The sequence below is a fragment of the Oscarella lobularis genome, chromosome 14 (genome assembly GCF_947507565.1).
Source record: "Oscarella lobularis chromosome 14, ooOscLobu1.1, whole genome shotgun sequence".
NCBI classification, from domain to species: domain Eukaryota; kingdom Metazoa; phylum Porifera; class Homoscleromorpha; order Homosclerophorida; family Oscarellidae; genus Oscarella; species Oscarella lobularis.
Genome location: NC_089188.1, coordinates 2053199 through 2068197, shown reverse-complemented (window position 1 = coordinate 2068197; position 14999 = coordinate 2053199). Strand labels below are relative to the sequence as shown.

General features: G+C 48.8%; 6 protein-coding genes across 8 annotated transcripts; 3 read left to right on the top strand and 3 right to left on the bottom strand.

Moving 5' to 3' along the window:
• Nucleotide 1: 1 nt before the first annotated feature.
• On the top strand, nucleotides 2-565 carry LOC136195277 (ragulator complex protein LAMTOR4-like). The gene is made up of 4 exons (XM_065984583.1): nucleotides 2-23; nucleotides 75-155; nucleotides 205-319; nucleotides 373-565. Exons 1-4 carry the CDS (start codon nucleotides 21-23, stop codon nucleotides 456-458), a joined length of 285 nt encoding a protein of 94 aa, XP_065840655.1. The 5' UTR covers nucleotides 2-20; the 3' UTR covers nucleotides 459-565.
• Nucleotides 542-3428, bottom strand: LOC136195267 (cytotoxic granule associated RNA binding protein TIA1-like). Its single transcript, XM_065984565.1, has 12 exons — nucleotides 3269-3428; nucleotides 3100-3196; nucleotides 2954-3046; nucleotides 2707-2770; nucleotides 2339-2500; nucleotides 2111-2234; nucleotides 1982-2057; nucleotides 1576-1672; nucleotides 1331-1508; nucleotides 1199-1274; nucleotides 906-1147; nucleotides 542-855 (listed from the first exon to the last, which is right to left on the bottom strand). The coding sequence occupies exons 1-12, from the start codon at nucleotides 3295-3297 to the stop codon at nucleotides 687-689; spliced, it is 1407 nt and encodes a 468-aa protein (XP_065840637.1). The 5' UTR covers nucleotides 3298-3428; the 3' UTR covers nucleotides 542-686.
• Nucleotides 3371-7156, top strand: LOC136195261 (death-associated protein kinase 1-like). The gene is made up of 13 exons (XM_065984559.1): nucleotides 3371-3524; nucleotides 3587-3673; nucleotides 3803-3904; nucleotides 3979-4080; nucleotides 4140-4238; nucleotides 4346-4444; nucleotides 4493-4615; nucleotides 4672-4749; nucleotides 4802-5237; nucleotides 5293-5522; nucleotides 5577-5774; nucleotides 5826-5985; nucleotides 6052-7156. Exons 1-13 carry the CDS (start codon nucleotides 3486-3488, stop codon nucleotides 7014-7016), a joined length of 2718 nt encoding a protein of 905 aa, XP_065840631.1. The 5' UTR covers nucleotides 3371-3485; the 3' UTR covers nucleotides 7017-7156.
• Nucleotides 7119-9365, bottom strand: LOC136195269 (DNA polymerase delta subunit 3-like). Its single transcript, XM_065984567.1, has 11 exons — nucleotides 8888-9365; nucleotides 8779-8834; nucleotides 8629-8728; nucleotides 8539-8572; nucleotides 8420-8487; nucleotides 8315-8367; nucleotides 8103-8265; nucleotides 7873-8053; nucleotides 7594-7824; nucleotides 7377-7541; nucleotides 7119-7332 (listed from the first exon to the last, which is right to left on the bottom strand). Exons 1-11 carry the CDS (start codon nucleotides 8957-8959, stop codon nucleotides 7169-7171), a joined length of 1287 nt encoding a protein of 428 aa, XP_065840639.1. The 5' UTR covers nucleotides 8960-9365; the 3' UTR covers nucleotides 7119-7168.
• Nucleotides 9010-10546, top strand: LOC136195274 (presenilin-associated rhomboid-like protein, mitochondrial). The gene is made up of 11 exons (XM_065984575.1): nucleotides 9010-9096; nucleotides 9149-9242; nucleotides 9299-9415; nucleotides 9468-9516; nucleotides 9569-9664; nucleotides 9716-9817; nucleotides 9864-9908; nucleotides 9960-10030; nucleotides 10085-10186; nucleotides 10239-10336; nucleotides 10389-10546. Exons 1-11 carry the CDS (start codon nucleotides 9029-9031, stop codon nucleotides 10471-10473), a joined length of 927 nt encoding a protein of 308 aa, XP_065840647.1. The 5' UTR covers nucleotides 9010-9028; the 3' UTR covers nucleotides 10474-10546.
• Nucleotides 10481-14992, bottom strand: LOC136195259 (spermatogenesis-associated protein 13-like). Of its 3 annotated transcripts, XM_065984554.1 has the most exons (14): nucleotides 14484-14991; nucleotides 14082-14150; nucleotides 12802-14010; nucleotides 12579-12749; nucleotides 12359-12523; nucleotides 12125-12304; nucleotides 11959-12063; nucleotides 11808-11903; nucleotides 11590-11751; nucleotides 11407-11532; nucleotides 11276-11354; nucleotides 11069-11227; nucleotides 10923-11012; nucleotides 10524-10872 (listed from the first exon to the last, which is right to left on the bottom strand). In XM_065984554.1, the coding sequence occupies exons 1-14, from the start codon at nucleotides 14922-14924 to the stop codon at nucleotides 10718-10720; spliced, it is 3207 nt and encodes a 1068-aa protein (XP_065840626.1). In that variant the 5' UTR covers nucleotides 14925-14991; the 3' UTR covers nucleotides 10524-10717. The 3 variants fall into 3 exon arrangements, with proteins under 3 accessions (XP_065840625.1, XP_065840626.1, XP_065840628.1); XM_065984553.1 differs by having other exon boundaries at nucleotides 10481-10872; nucleotides 11069-11354; nucleotides 14484-14992; XM_065984556.1 differs by lacking the exon at nucleotides 14484-14991 and adding an exon at nucleotides 14222-14350 and having other exon boundaries at nucleotides 11069-11354.
• Nucleotides 14993-14999: the final 7 nt, after the last annotated feature.

The following is a 14999-nucleotide window of genomic DNA, read 5'->3' as shown; positions in this document are numbered from 1 at the left end:
TAGCGTGCTAGATAGAAAACATGGTACACCTTTCTGAACCTTTTCTCTTCGTCGAAACGTTCCTTTTCCTTTAGGCGATGCTCACGCAGAGTCTCGAGGCTATACCAGGTCAAGTTGGCTGTCTCGTGCTGAGCGAAGACGGCGCCGTACTTGCGGTACATTTCGCTAGCCTTTCTCTTCCGAAAACGACGTCTTTTTCGCTAGTCCACGGGCGAACTACAAAACGACGAGCGCACGGGAAAGGTAATACTCAACATGCTGCAGGCTGGAAGTCGACTAATGAAGACAGAGCAGAAAGAACCTTATAGGCGAATAAGCGGTAACTGTATTCTTACGACAAACCGTTACGTCACCAATTTCTCTACGTTTTAGTCATGTGCGGACGAGTGGCTTACTTGGCTATGGTCTCCAGCGGAAAAATATTCATAATCAAGAAAGACGAATCAAGAGCGACCTAAAACTTTGCTACATACACACAAAAAATTGCGTTTGCTGTCATTTTTTTGTTTACCCACGTGATCGATTTGTCGAGTGTTGTCGCTTTGATAAAAATAGTTTAAATTTATTTTTGTTTCTCTGTACGTCATCATCATGCTGTCATCTGAATTAGAGGTCCCCTCTCCCCCCGCAAGACCGGCTGATAATGTAAAACTTATATACCCTAATAGTCTATTTCGTGATCCTCGTCAGCTCTGCCGGTATTCCTGACCCGGTGCCAATGCGTAGGGCGCAGCAAAACCGTGCAAGCCAGCCGTAATGCCGCTACCACCTGCAGCGGCCCGAACACCAGCAACAAGACCCTGGCTACCTTGACCAGTCGCATACGATTGATGAGACACCAAATCACCCCCAGAACTATATACTAACATTAAAATATATTGACTTACTTCCGATTCTGGTCTCACCTATTATAATAATAAGGATAATAAAACGGATACGTGTTTGCTGCAGCGGCAGCGGCTGCTGCTTGAGCAGCGTACTGTTGCGACGGCTGCTGGTAGTTGTAATAGTAGGAACTATGACGTTGGTCTTGTAGATGGTGCTGTTGCTGTTGCTGCTGCTGCTGCTGCTGCGTTTGAAGTTGTTGTTGGTAGTAGAGCCACTGCGGTGTGGCAGCATCTCGCGACTCTTCTCGGCCCCATGAACACTGAAACAGAAAGTCGGGTATCCGTATAAATAAATATTCTATAATCTTTACCCTAAGGGAGCTCCCGTTCAACATGCTGCTATTGCATCCCATTATGGCTTTAGTCGCCTGTTCGTGTGACTCAAACCTGCATTATAAAAAAATCAATGATAATTAAATACACCTGAGTGTGCGCTGTCTTACTTTGTGAACGCATAGCCTTTATCTGCGAACACTCTCACCTCGGTGATTGGCCCGTACTGACCGAATTTCGAGCGAATGTGCTCCTCAGTCGTCGACACGGTGATATTCCCAATGTATACGGACGTATTGCACACAGGCGACTGTCTATAGATTTCATGATAATCTAATGGCTTGCCACCTTTTTCAAAAAAGAAAAAAAAACGAGAATTCCCAGAAAGAATTTCACTGCAACTTGTACGACTGACCGACGACGCAAGTGTTCTTCCTGCTAGCCCAATTCACACGAATATGCCGTCCACACAAAATAGAATTGTCCAAGTCTTTCTTAGCCGTTTCAGCATCCTAAGATTTATTTCAATTACGTCTACGCCCCCTACTCAGCATCAACGACTATTGAATATTACAGAAGGGCCAAATGGGTGGGCTTATAGTATCTAAGCGACCTAATGACCATCTGCCTATTAGGACCACACTACTCTTGGCACGGAATGATCGTTGTAAGTGACCCCTGTACAGTCTTATCTATAGTAGCCCCTGAGGTGAGTCGACTAGACCTAGACATCATTTTACAGTACGAAAATTCGATAGAAAAAAAACGCTGGGGCCCCACGTGTATATTGTAATAAAGCTGCGACTTGTCATAGACCTCACCTCTCGATTTACGAACGAAACGAAGCCGTAGCCTTTCGGTCGACCCGTAACGGGATCCTTTAGAACTCGAACGTCTCTAGAGGTTCCCCTTTACGCGTGGGAGCGGAAAGGGATATTCGTAAAACTCACGAAACGCGTCCTTTCGCCGAGAACGCTGCCGTCAAGACGTCGACGTCGACGTACGCGTTCAAATCGCCGACGAAGAGTTGATGCGATGACGACGGCGAGGAGGATGATGAGGACGACGACGATGCTGGAAAACGAAAGTAAAAACGAATAGGAAAAGGAGACGAAGCGCCTCGCGTTTTTTTTTCTCGCGCGCGCGCGCGCGCGCGCGTGTGCCCCGTGCGCCCATACCATTTTGCCAATCGCTGTCCCCGTCCCCAGACGACGTCGACGACGAAGAGGAAGACGAATCAGCGACGTTGTTCCCCGAGGTTTCGATCTCCGGGGGCGCGGCGGCGGCGGCGACGGCGACGGCGACGGTGGCGTTCGATTCCGAGTTTTCGTTAGCGAATCCTAGATCGCGTTCGATTTTTTCGGCGATTGTCGTCACGGACGAATCGACGCGCTTCACTTCGGGGGGCATGTGGGAGGGAAAAAGGAAAGGGGAGGAGCGCGCGCGAGTTTGAGAGAGACGAGCGAAAGACTGCGAGGCAAATCGACGCGATCTCCCTTTCGAATATATCGGAGCGTGCGTGTGCGTGGTGGCTACGCCCACTTACTAAATGCCTCGTCTCTTTTCATACTGTCGACGCCGTTGTTAGTCGCCCAATTGACTTTCAGCTTCTACGAGAAGCGAGGCGGAGACAATGAGCCGAAAGAGGGCGAGACGGGGGCTGCGCGACAGACAATAGACCCGGAGACAATCGCGCCGTCGCAAATTTGCGCGTGGGCGCGCGCGCGGAGGTCGCGAGACCGCAAGGAGCAGGGCGCGAATGCGCGGGAGACCGCGACAACGTTTATTCTCACTTTATTGTGTATTGTCCTGCCGTTCATCGCTTGTAGCGCTCTGGCAGCCGTCGCGTAGTCTTCAAACTCGATGAAGCAGTAGGAATCCTTTAGCTGGGGGACAGGAGGGGCGTAGCCACAATCTTTTGTGTTCGCAAGATGTCTACCTCGGTTACTAGCGAGCAATCTTTGACCGGCCCTATTGCAGAAAAGATGTCGGAGACGAACGTCTCGTTGATTCGCTGGTCCAGATTTTCGACGTGTCTAAAGGAGTCGAAGATACATAAACAAATCGAGAAATTAGAGGGGAGGGACTCGAGGGACTTTTTCTCATACAGGACTCGTTGCTGGTGGTCTCCGTCCATACTCGCAGTATTATGTGAGACCAACGTCTAATAAACAAGCCCTAGAATTGGGTCTAGCTAAGATAAACGCTCCGAAAACGAGAGCGGTATCCACACAGTTTAGGAAGTTGACGTCACAAGAGCATGCGTACGGATACCTGGGACTTCCCTTCCGTCATTCGTGTAGCAGGCGCGGCGAGACCTAATTCATGGCGAGAGATCAGAAGTTTGCCAAGACTTTTAAGCAGGTTCGAGGCGCCTATTCTACAGGGAAATGTGAGAGATAGGATTTAATTTGGTGCACGCGTAGTTCCTCGCTCGTGTCAACAAGGGAGAAGAGGCGAAAGTGTGCGAAGCGCTTAGAAAGAATTCAGAACTAGCAATTGCTGTAGATGAGGTAAGTTAACTAAGTAAACCGTCGAACGGTCGCTGCAAAAACGAAGGACTTTCCTGTTCGGGGAGTATGTGGGGGCGGAGCTAGCTTAGACAACATTGCGCATAGCAACGTTGTTTCTTCTCGCTACAGCACGGAGAAACAGCGTTACACAAAGCGGCTCGCACCGGAAACGTGAAAATAGGCGAAACGCTAATTAAGGAAAGACCTGAATGCCTGAATATGGCTTCGAATGTAAGTAGGGCGGATGTATCTACTACACAAGAGGGCAGAGTTCAAGTTTCTATATCCGTTTTGTATGCCTGTAGCAAAGATGCAATGCTCTTCACTTGGCGTCCGAGTATAATAAGCCCGATTTTGCTGAGATGTTGCTCAAATTGGGGGCCGACAGGGAGTCCATTTCAAAAGACGTATGTGATCGGCAAGCTCGGGATTAATTAAATAATTAATTTGATTTGATTTTATCAAGGGTGCTCTGACTGCTTTACATCTTGCAGCTAAAAATCGATCGCAACCTTGTCTCGCTGTTCTCTTACAGGCCAACTGTCGAACGGACGTTTGCAGCAAAGTACTGTATTGTTCAACATTTTTGACAAAATTCCACCCCAAGGAATTTTGCCAAAAAAATTACCCATGCTTGTAATGGTATATGCACGTGCTTACCTTTCTCTCCAGACTGGAAAAGTGCCACTGCATTACGCGGCGGCCTCGTGCGATGTCGAAATGATGAAAGCCTTGATCGAAAGAGAGCGAAATCACGACCTACAAGACAAAGTAGAAAATAATAGATTCGACTCCTGCGCTGTTACCTTACTCTTCTAGGACAACAATACGGCTCTTCACATTGCAGTTCAACATGGTGTAGAAAATCCGGTTCGCTGTCTTGAAGCCGTCAAGTATCTCACAAGCCACGAAGTCACCGTTAATCCGCTGATTCAGAACAAGGTTCTAAATGCAGATGATTGTCTGAGAACGAGACGCGATGATTTCCTTTTATCTAGAGCAAAGAAACAGCTGAGGACATCGCCGTGAAGTCTAGTAACAAAGCCGTTGCAGCACACATCAAAGAATATAGCAAGGTACGCGCTGATGTAGCTGGGTTCATCGATTGACGTCGTCGTCGTCGCGCAGAAATATACGAAATGGGCGAAGATGCTCGAAAAGTCAGTTCCCCAGGACAAAATCAAACTCTTCTTCTGCGGCGAGCGAAACGCCGGCAAAACGACGCTTCTCAACTCGCTCGATGCAACCTGGTTTCAGCGGACTTTCGGTAGAAAGGATGGCGGCGGCGGCGGCGAGAAAGACGACGGCGGTGCCCTGTCGCTCGGCATTCAAATTCGCGATCTCCATCTGCCGTCATGCGGCACACTCAGCGCTTGGGACTTGGGCGGCGACATGCGAAATAACGTTACGATCGAATATCTTCTTGGCGGCGTCGATTCGATCTTTCTCCTTCTCGTCGACGTGACGGCGAGCGACGACGAGCGGGCGAAACAGATCGGCTATTGGTTGAGCGTCATTCGAACGTGCAGTTTCGCCGACACGTGCGTCGTCGAAGAGAACGCCGGTAAGCGCTCTCACTCCCTCACCCCCTCGATCTTTGACGTACGTGTGCCGCGTAGAGGATGTTCGTCGGCCGCGCGTAATCATCGCGCTCACGCACGTTGATCTGGGCGACGGAATGGCGATGTATCGAGGCATAGAGAAGGCGCGCGAGGTAACGTCTCAGTTCCGCGCTTATCTCGACGTCGACGACGACGACGTCGTCTGCGTCAATTGCACCGATCCGAGCGGTCGCGAAGTCGCCGAATTGAAGCAATTGATCGGTCGTCACTATAAGGAAATAATCAAAGTTCGTTGTCCCAATGATAAATGAATATTCGTTCCTAACTTTTTTTTCATCTAGCGACTTCCCAAAATCGACGACGTGTGTCGTCAAACGTCTGACGAAATCGAGAAGAACTTGCGAGACGGCAAAATTCAACCGATCATACGCTTCAATGATTTCTGGACGATGGTTCGTCGCGACGTCAATCCCATCATCTCGGCAGACAACAGCAGTTCCATTAAAACGATCCTCAACTGTCTCGCTCGCTCAGGACGGGTATAAATAAGTCATTTTGTGAGGTTACGTCTCTGAGATATGTTCTTTTAGGTCATCTACGTGCGATGGTCTGATTCGACGGCCAGTTGGGTCGCTCTCGACCCCAACTGGCTTTGCAACGATTTGTTCAAGCCGCTTTTTCTTACAGAAAAAAATCAGAGGTCGACTTGGAGCAGCGAAGACGGTTTGATCAGCCGCGACGACTTGAAAAGTAACAATCTCCGAAAAACGAATATTTGATAATACATATATATATATATATCGTATCGTTTATCAGACCGATTTCCTCGATTTCATCAAGACATTCTCATCGAAATACTCAAAGCCTATCGCCTCTGCACGCACGAACTCCGCTTTCCGTCTCTCATCGCTCGCACCTACACAATGACGGACGCAACCTGGCAGCCGTCCGACGACCTTCAGCTCTACACGGGTCGCCGTTTCTGCTGCAAAACGACGTGCAACGAAGACGTCCTGCTCCCCGGCTTCTTCCCCAAGCTCCAAGTGAAAGCGCTCGCCGAACAGGCCCAACGCGTCTGGCACGGCGGCTTCGTCGTCGCCATGCGCACGGACAGAACGATACAGGCGCTCGTCGAACTCGATCCCCACCGTCGCGCCTACGTCGACGTCGTCGTTCGCGGACGAGACGGCGACGCCGATCGATGCCTATTGCACTTGGAGAGAATTCAACGCTGGATAAACGACGTTGCCTTTCAGTCGAGCCCCGTAACGGCGCTCGAGATCGGCGTGCTTAGCATTGCTAGTATCAAAGGCCATTTGCCGCCCGATCAACGCTTTGCGTATCCTCTGGAGACGATCATCGAGGCCGAAGCGCTCAATCGCACTGTCGATCATGAGTTCGGCGACGAAAAAATTTTTGAAAAACCTATCGAGCTATTGTACTGTGGTGTCGCTGAAGAGTCTCAGCGGCGAAAGGGTGTTCAAATGCAATGCGCTTTTCTTGGTCGAGGCGTTCTGAACGAAATCGAGCATCTTCTCGACGAGCGAAACGGTGCTCTAAACGATTTGCCGTGGGTAAAGCTCGCCCGAGAGTTCGGGATTCAACGTATGATCGCATTTTATAACGTGAATCCTCGCACTGCCCTTGGGAATGTCATTCGTTCATTCGTTTTGCAACCCCAGTGTCGAGTGAAGGCGTTTACGAAGATACTCAATGCTATTGACCGGGGAGATGCGCTCCGAGTCGTCAACAGAGCTATAGAGAACGTAGAGCACAATTGAACTGTGAAACTTTAGCGCTGAAATTTTTGTACTTTGATTTATATATTATTATCGTTCTTACCGTTCAAATTCGCAGCCTTTTCTTGTTCTGATTTGCTGAAATGCTATGAAAATCTACCATTAGACAATAACTGACGAAAAATGAGAGCTAGCTAGTCCTTCTTTTTCAGAAAACCGAATAACTTAGACTGTTTGTTGGCTGGAAGTTTTGGTACTTTGCCCGACCTCACGCTTTTACCTGTCTCGTCTTTTCTCGACGACTCCGTCTCGGGCTCGCTTGCGTCCGTCGAGCAGCTCTCGTACACTTTTTCAGTCACTAAAAACAGGTCTTAGTAGTCGCATTTTCAGAGAACACAATACCAAATTCTCCGTCCTCGTCCACATAGGTATGCGACTTCATCTTCTTCGTTCGCTTTCTTTTGGGCTTTAGGGACTTTGGCGAGGAAGACGACCCAGTGGACACCTTTAATGCATCGTCACTACCCTCGTCTATTCTCTCTTCAACAGCGGCGATTTTTTCAGGCTCTTTTATGAAGGACGTCAAAGCCAATCAAAAATAAATCTTTGATATTATTACCTTCTTCGCTGTCACTGTCTTCTATCCGCTTTATTCGTTTCAGCTGGCTAGTCTTTTTCTTTGGTTTAGTTCCAGGCTTCTTACTGGTGCGATTATCGGCCGTTTTCTTAGCTGACGGATTCACAGCAGCTTCCGCCTCTTTCCTCTTTTTCTCGTCCTCCTCCTTTGATGCTTCCTCGACAATTTTCTCTTTCTTCTGAACAACGCTCTTGACAGGCGCTGCTTTAGCTTCTAAAAAATTCGTCTCCTATCTCGTATAGCTCCCCCTAACCTATCGACCTTTCTTCTTTGTCAACGCTCTTCCAAAAAACGACGATGCCGCTGTTTCGTGCTTTGGCTTTGATTCCTTTTTCACACCAGCGTCCTTCTGCTCGCGCTCGTGTATCATCGCCTCGGCTCTCGACCCTATTCTGCTACTCATTTGACTAACGCTACCAACAGTTTCCTTTCCCTTTGAAAACTAGAAGAGAGGTCTAATTGATTATCAAATAAGTAACTTTTCCGCATACCATTGATGAACGTTTCGTTTCGTTACTAGCCCTGTTCTCACTGCCTTGCTTTGGCGCGGGTTTTACAGACTGCCTCTCAGCCGAACTGGCCCCACCGTTTATTCTCGTAATTCTGCCTCTATCCGCCACAGGCACGGCCTCGTTGCACACAATAGAACTCCACCTTGGCAACAAAGGATGCCAGTTACGCTAAACTGATATACTCATCTCACTCATTGCCCTTTGATAGAGCATCAAAATCACTTGCATACAAAGGAGACGAATCCTACAACAGAACCTGTCGACTTTTTATGTACATACGCTGCTGCACAAAATACCTTTAGCTTGCTTTTCTGAACGCTGTACACGTGAACGGACAGCAAAGAACTCAACTGCTGCTTAAGTTCTATGCATAAATTCGTTATGATGCGTCAAAATAAACTCGCCTGCCTCCCACCGTCTAGATGATCTCCAGAGACCACAGTCACATACTGAGGAAGGTACACAGTGATTTTGCCGTGAGATAAAGGGTTTAGTTTATCCTTACCGTTTCATTATCCAAACGCTGTCCTGTCACCAAATACACGACATCAATTGAATTTTCGCCACTTTTCGTCTTCTGATTTTCAACGAATTCATATAGCATTCTGCACATGCCGGATTAGCTCGATTTGAAAAAGAAGGACGTAGCACGTACCGCTTTGCTTGATTGGCGCTAACAGACAACATTCTGCTCAGCCACTTGTAAGTGACCTAGATGCAAGCGCGTCTGCAATTCGATTCCTCGCAGGGAGCCTCGCTCCTACCACTTTGTCCTGATCATTCACATACTCATCGATGTTGTCCAAATACAGGCGAGTCGTCGTCTCTCCAGCCATGGACACTCCGAGGCTCCTTTCCTCGGTATTTCCTCGCGCGCTAGATACGACCACACCTTTCGAAGCAACATGTTAGCGAAGCGAGTTTACAGCATCCGTAGTCTACGCTTCTTCCTCTCTCGACTGCGACAGCCACCGTAAATAAAGCCTATGCGTGCTGGTCTTTGCGTTCGATGTCGTTTGCTTCAGAACGATTGTTCGACGGTTGGATAGTCGCTGGAATTCTGCAGACATCCCCTCACCGCCATTTCCCTACTGGAAACCCTTGGGTTTCACGATCATGGTATGCTTTGCACTGCTCGCCCACGTTCCAATGACTCATGGTCTTCTTCTGTACAGACAGGCTGTGCTGCTTTTGGAATTGCAAAGATTCTTGAATACGAACGGTTGAAACGAAAATCATCGTCCTTTTCCAACCTACATCATGAGCCAAAATATGGCAGAATCAGGCAAAAGGTAACTCCGCAGACTATTCACCTATAGTGGGTAGACAAATTCTTCTTCTCAGTTGAATACATGGTGGGCATCGTTATCTGGAGTGCGAAAGGTGACCGTTGGTATGTCCTGTATCTGCAATGCCATTGACTAAAACAAAGTCTTGATTACAAGGCATTATTGCAATGAATTCTTTGGTGCTCCTGATGTGGAGAGTCCCCAGTCTGAATCGCATCATGACACGCTGGTTTACATCTTCAATAGCTTCTAGTATGTCTTTACGATCCCTTTTTCGTTCTGTGAAAAGGTCGCTTCTAATAGGGTCATCCACTCCTCTTCTATTGAGTTGCTTCAGTCATGCTGACGTGTGGCACTTTGCTCTAAATATGTACGTCCTGTGGAGCTTTTCGGCTGCTTTTCAAAGTAGACTATTTCTTACGTGTCTGGCTAAACAAATTTGTGGTTGTAGATTGGATGAGCCCAGAGGAATATTTGGCTACGTACGTGACAGGAGGTAAGCGAGAATCTGTGGTCAAACGCTTTTCAGTTGAGTGATGATTACCAGGAGTTTTTTCGTCTTGCTTCAGTGTTATGCTGCGAGCAGCCAGAGCAGTGGCCACTCCATCACTAGGAGCGGTGAGAACGCTACTGCACAGAATACGTCTCTCGCTATCACCCCAATTTTTACAGTCGGGTGCAATTCTTAACTTGTTGGCTATGACGTGCATTGCCATGCCGGACGCTAGGCTTGCAATTGTCTTTCTTCCCTTCATTTCATTTTCAGCTGGAATGGTGCCATATTCGCAGCAAGTTGCTTCAAAAATCACTAAATATATGTATATAGGCACTGATGGGAATAGTTACGTTGGACGTTGCTGGGCTTCTTCTAAGTTGGAGGCTTTTTGACCACGCAGCGCATTTAGGAGGCGTCGCATTTGGAGCGTAAGTAGCTGGAGTCGCTTACGCGTATAAAATCAATATTTGTTTTCTCCAGTTGGTATCTATCCTATGGCAAGAACGTTCTGTGGAAAACATACGCTGAAAAAGTGAATGCAGCATGGAAAAGACTAACTAAATAGACATAAATAGAGTTGTTCTTTGATTTAATAATAATGCTAATAATGTCTACCTGGCTCGCCGCGTAGACTGGCCTCTTATGCTTGGGGCCCCTTGAAACGCACTTATATTGACCATAAATTTATCATCAGGTGAAAACGGCAGCGAGGGAACAACCTACATTAGAAGTACTCGATCTAGCAAGTCCATCATAAGTCTGTACAAACGCTAAGACGATGTTAAATATAAGGGACCCGTTTACCGAATTCACGTGGTCAAATCTTTCCTTTTGGGAAGCTTGTTGCGCTGCTTCTTCTTCGCTTTGCCCATGCCAAAGTCAGCCGATGAAACCGGTTTGGGCAGTTTAACGGTGCCCTGTGAGTGCATGATTGTTGTTGGTTGAAGAATGGCCGCTTTTGATACTGAAAAACAGTAAAAAATACTGCCCCTTTCAAATTACGTCATATCTTACAGGGCTTCTGTTTCAACCCCTTCATCGTTCCCTTTATCTTTCTAGCTTGACTCATGATTGCCTGACGTTTCGTCTTAGTCACAGAAAAGCCTCAAAAGAAACAAAAGCATATCGGTAATCGACACAGGTGCCGTGAGATTTCCTACCTGTTTCCTCATCTTCTTCGATTCGCGCTTTTTCTTCAGCAAACGCCTTGATCCACTTGGACTTCTCCTCTGGCGTTCTGGTGTACAGTACGTACCACTTGTTCTTCTTCACGTTGTTCATCTTCCAAGCGTTGTTCACCGGCGTACTGCCATGAAGTCCTGAAAAAGACGTCGCAAGACACCAAAGCAGAGAAACACACAACTCACCTTCGCCATCCTTCAAATTGATGACTTCACAATTTCGCATATCAAGTCGACCGCGATATTGAAGACCTCCAAGAAGTTCCTACAAGACAAAAAAACGCTAATGCACGCAAGCTGTGTATAGTCATACACACCTTCTTGCAATAAATCAACTGGTTATCGAACAGAAACAGTTTCCTCTCTTGTGAACGGCCTTTAGATATTTTATTCAGCTCGCCCGAATGAATCAAATCGCTGCTCCGAACGATGACGTCTTCCCCCTAGGAAAAGAACCGTATTCTTATTTTAGAAGAAGAAGTGCGAGTTCAATGACGTACCTCCCATCCTTCAATTGTTACCTGCCACTTGGCGATTCTGTGCAGCCCTTCATATCTTCTTTTTCGCTCGTTTATCATCACTGCCACGTTGCTCATTGCGCTTTTTGCAGCGACAATTTTTTCGTGATCAGGATGACTTTCCGGCGTCGTCTTCAGCAGTTCCTATGGAAAAACACGCCGTTCGTTTCTCGACGACACTTTCCCCCCTCTAAACTCACGGAAAGCTGAAGCGGATATTTGCAGATTTTCTGCACTGGAGTGAGAAGGTAGCCGTCGAGGGAAATCTCCTGCATGTTCTGCAACAGTCTACACGCCTAAAAAAAACAAGTGACGTGGTACAGAAAGATACGAGAGAAAACAACAATGAACCTCAAAGAAAAATTTATAATTCTGAATTGACTGCAACTCAGCAAGCTTGGCCACAGCATCCGGATGATTATTGCAGTATTCTGAGTAGGCTTGAAATTTTTCCTCCTGAACGGTCAAGAAAGATTGGGAAAACGTTTTTAGCACAACCATATATACGATTTCTCACAATTTCGACAAAGCAGTGCCCAATACAGCTATCGTACATGTTCTCCGGTGAAACAGATTCTTCCAAAGAGGCTAGCAATCCCGTGTGCATCTGACACAAATCTTCGACGTTGCAGAACACCAGCTGAAGAAGATCGAGCGGAAAGAGAGTATCATTCTGTCGACAGCGAACAAGGTAACCCTAAAAGAAAAGAAAAGAATACGCTAGCTGCAATGATTACTGGTATCAAATTACTTGTACGATATCCGATAGGTGGCTGACGTAATCCCGTTCGGTGCCGAGTATCTCCTCCAGCACTTTGCCTCTCATCTCGACCGGCGACAATTTCTTACGACGAATGGAAAATCTCTTGCTCAAAGACGACGCCTCGTGCGTGGCCCCAGAATCGGTGACTCTCATCTGAGAGGCAAAATATGCCCAAAGGTCACTTTTCCCCCATAGAACAAAGTCTCACCCTGACGTAGTTCTTTGGAAACCATCCCTGACGATCCTCAATAAATCCGCCCCACCACTCCTCGTCCGTCATCTCCGTGACGGCAATCGTGTCGCCGGCTGAAAACGAGAGCTCGTCGGACTCACTCGAAACGTAATCCCACAGGGCGTCAGCAAACCCAATAACAACCAACTTAAAGAGAAATAAGAGTAGAGATTTGATTTCCAGTGAGAATGCCACCTACCTCCTCGTGCAACAGATCAGCGGGAGTCTCATACACGCTCTCGTCAATTGACGACGTCTCGCTGCCGGGATACGTCGATGAACGCTCGCGACCGACGTCCTCCGGAGCCAGCTTCCCTTCCACCGACGACAAGTTGAACGACGCCGACGACGTTCTCTTCGTCATCTCGGGCTTGGGACTCGAAGGCGGACTGGGACTGCGCAATCGTTTGCCCTTCTCCTCCACGTCGTCGACGTCTTCGTAGACGTCGGGCGAATCGACGTCCTCGACGTCCTCGACTTTGATCGTGACTTCTTCTCCTCCTTGCGTCGGATTGACGACGACGTCGTCGTAGACGTCTTCCGGCTCCGGCGTCTCGTCTTCTGATTTTAATTCAAGAGCGTCGTTGTCGTCGTCGCTGTTGCCACAGGGAAGATCGACTTCGACGTACGAGTGCTTTTTCGTCTGTTTCTCGCCGCCGCCGCCGCCGGCGCTTCCTTTGCTGTTTCTCTTCTCGCTTCCCTTCGTCGACTTCACCGCCATTCGTCTCTTGATTCGACTGAAAATCGACTTTCTCGGCTCGCCGCTCGTCGTTTTCTCGGCAGCGGCGGCGGGCAACGCTTCGTACTCCGTCCCGCCGCCGTCAGGAGGAAGCGAAGGCAAGGGACGATTTTTCATCGTCTTCGAATCGAGCGACGTCATATTCCCGTTCACCACAGTCTCCTCCGCCTTTGACGTAGTGTCAGTCAGATCTTCGTAAATGCAATCGGTCGTCACTTTGGTCGCATCGTCGTCCTTCGTCATCGTAACGTCTTCATACAGAGACGCGCCCGGCGAGGGCTGACGCTCCTTCTCAACTTTCTCAACTTTCTCAACGACATCCGGCCTTTTTTCCTGACCCAGTTCCGTCACAGTGGGCATGGCATCACCTACGGGAGTCGGCGACCGCAAATAGCGAAACGACACATCCGCGGACGACTTCCGGGACGACGACGAACTGACGCTCGAATCGGAATGCATGCGCAGTACATTGGGATGACCTTTCACGTTGCCGTCGGCTAACGACGACGAAGGCAATCCGGTGTCCGACATCTTCCGCAATTGGCGCCTTTCGAGTTGGCTTATTTGACGCACTTCGCGTTCGCGCGATTCGAATCGATTCACGAGTTGGCTGACGACCGACGATCGTTTCTTCGGCGCCGACATTTCGAGTGCGTCGCCGGCGCCGCTCTGAATTACAATCAGAAATTGCATTAGAACGAGTATAAACAAAGATCGCGTGTGCGTGTGTGTGTACGTACTCTCGCTTGCGAGCGATCGGATTCGGACGTCGCGACGGCGGCGATTCCTTTCGCCGTTTTCGATCGAAGCTGTGCGAGACGAAAAAGAGACGCTATTATGACGAGTTCGCGTGTTTTTGTAGCGACGAAAGGATACGAACGCTATATAAACGCGCTAATTCAAACACCCGGGCGGAACTTTCTTCCGCGTCGCTCGTCGAAACATCATCGATTTGCGCATCCATTCATCAACGGGGATCTTGTACGAATTCGATGTCTGCACGCGCACGCGCGCGCCCCACCGCGAAGCTCTTTTCCCCCCCTGACTGCAGGCAGAACCGAACCCACGCACACCCCCCATGCCCTACAGGCAGATAGCGAGCGCAACGCTCTTCCCAAACCCTAAGAAAAGGCGTAGAGTACCTGAACGGTCACCACGGCCTTTCCGCCTTCTTCCGGAGTCAGCGGGGTCGCCGCTTTTTTTCCTACAGTCGTTTCTCCTTTTTCTTTGAGACGCCGGATCTGGCTTACGACGCGACGATTCGAATCGTTTTCGGCGATCGGCGACGACGACGACGACGGCGACGTCGCAGCCGTCGTCTTTCCCGTCGCTGTCCCTTTCGACGTTATTGTCAACTGTTTTGACGCTGCTGGTTTGTTCGGCAATGGAGGCTTTGCCGCGCACGAAACGACGACGACTTTCGCCTTTTCGCGCGACGGGGGCGCGGTCGTTTTCGCCTTTCGGGTGACGTTTGATCGGATTGTCGTCGAGCCGCCGAATCCCCGTTTCTCCGAGACGCCCGATGACGACTCGAATCGAGACGTCATCTGTTGGACGATCGATTTTCCACCGGTGGATGCCATGCGTTAGCGTCTACTCGGCTAGGAAATTGGAAAGAAGTTAGTAAAAGAACGTACGGAAGGACTTCCGAAGGATGA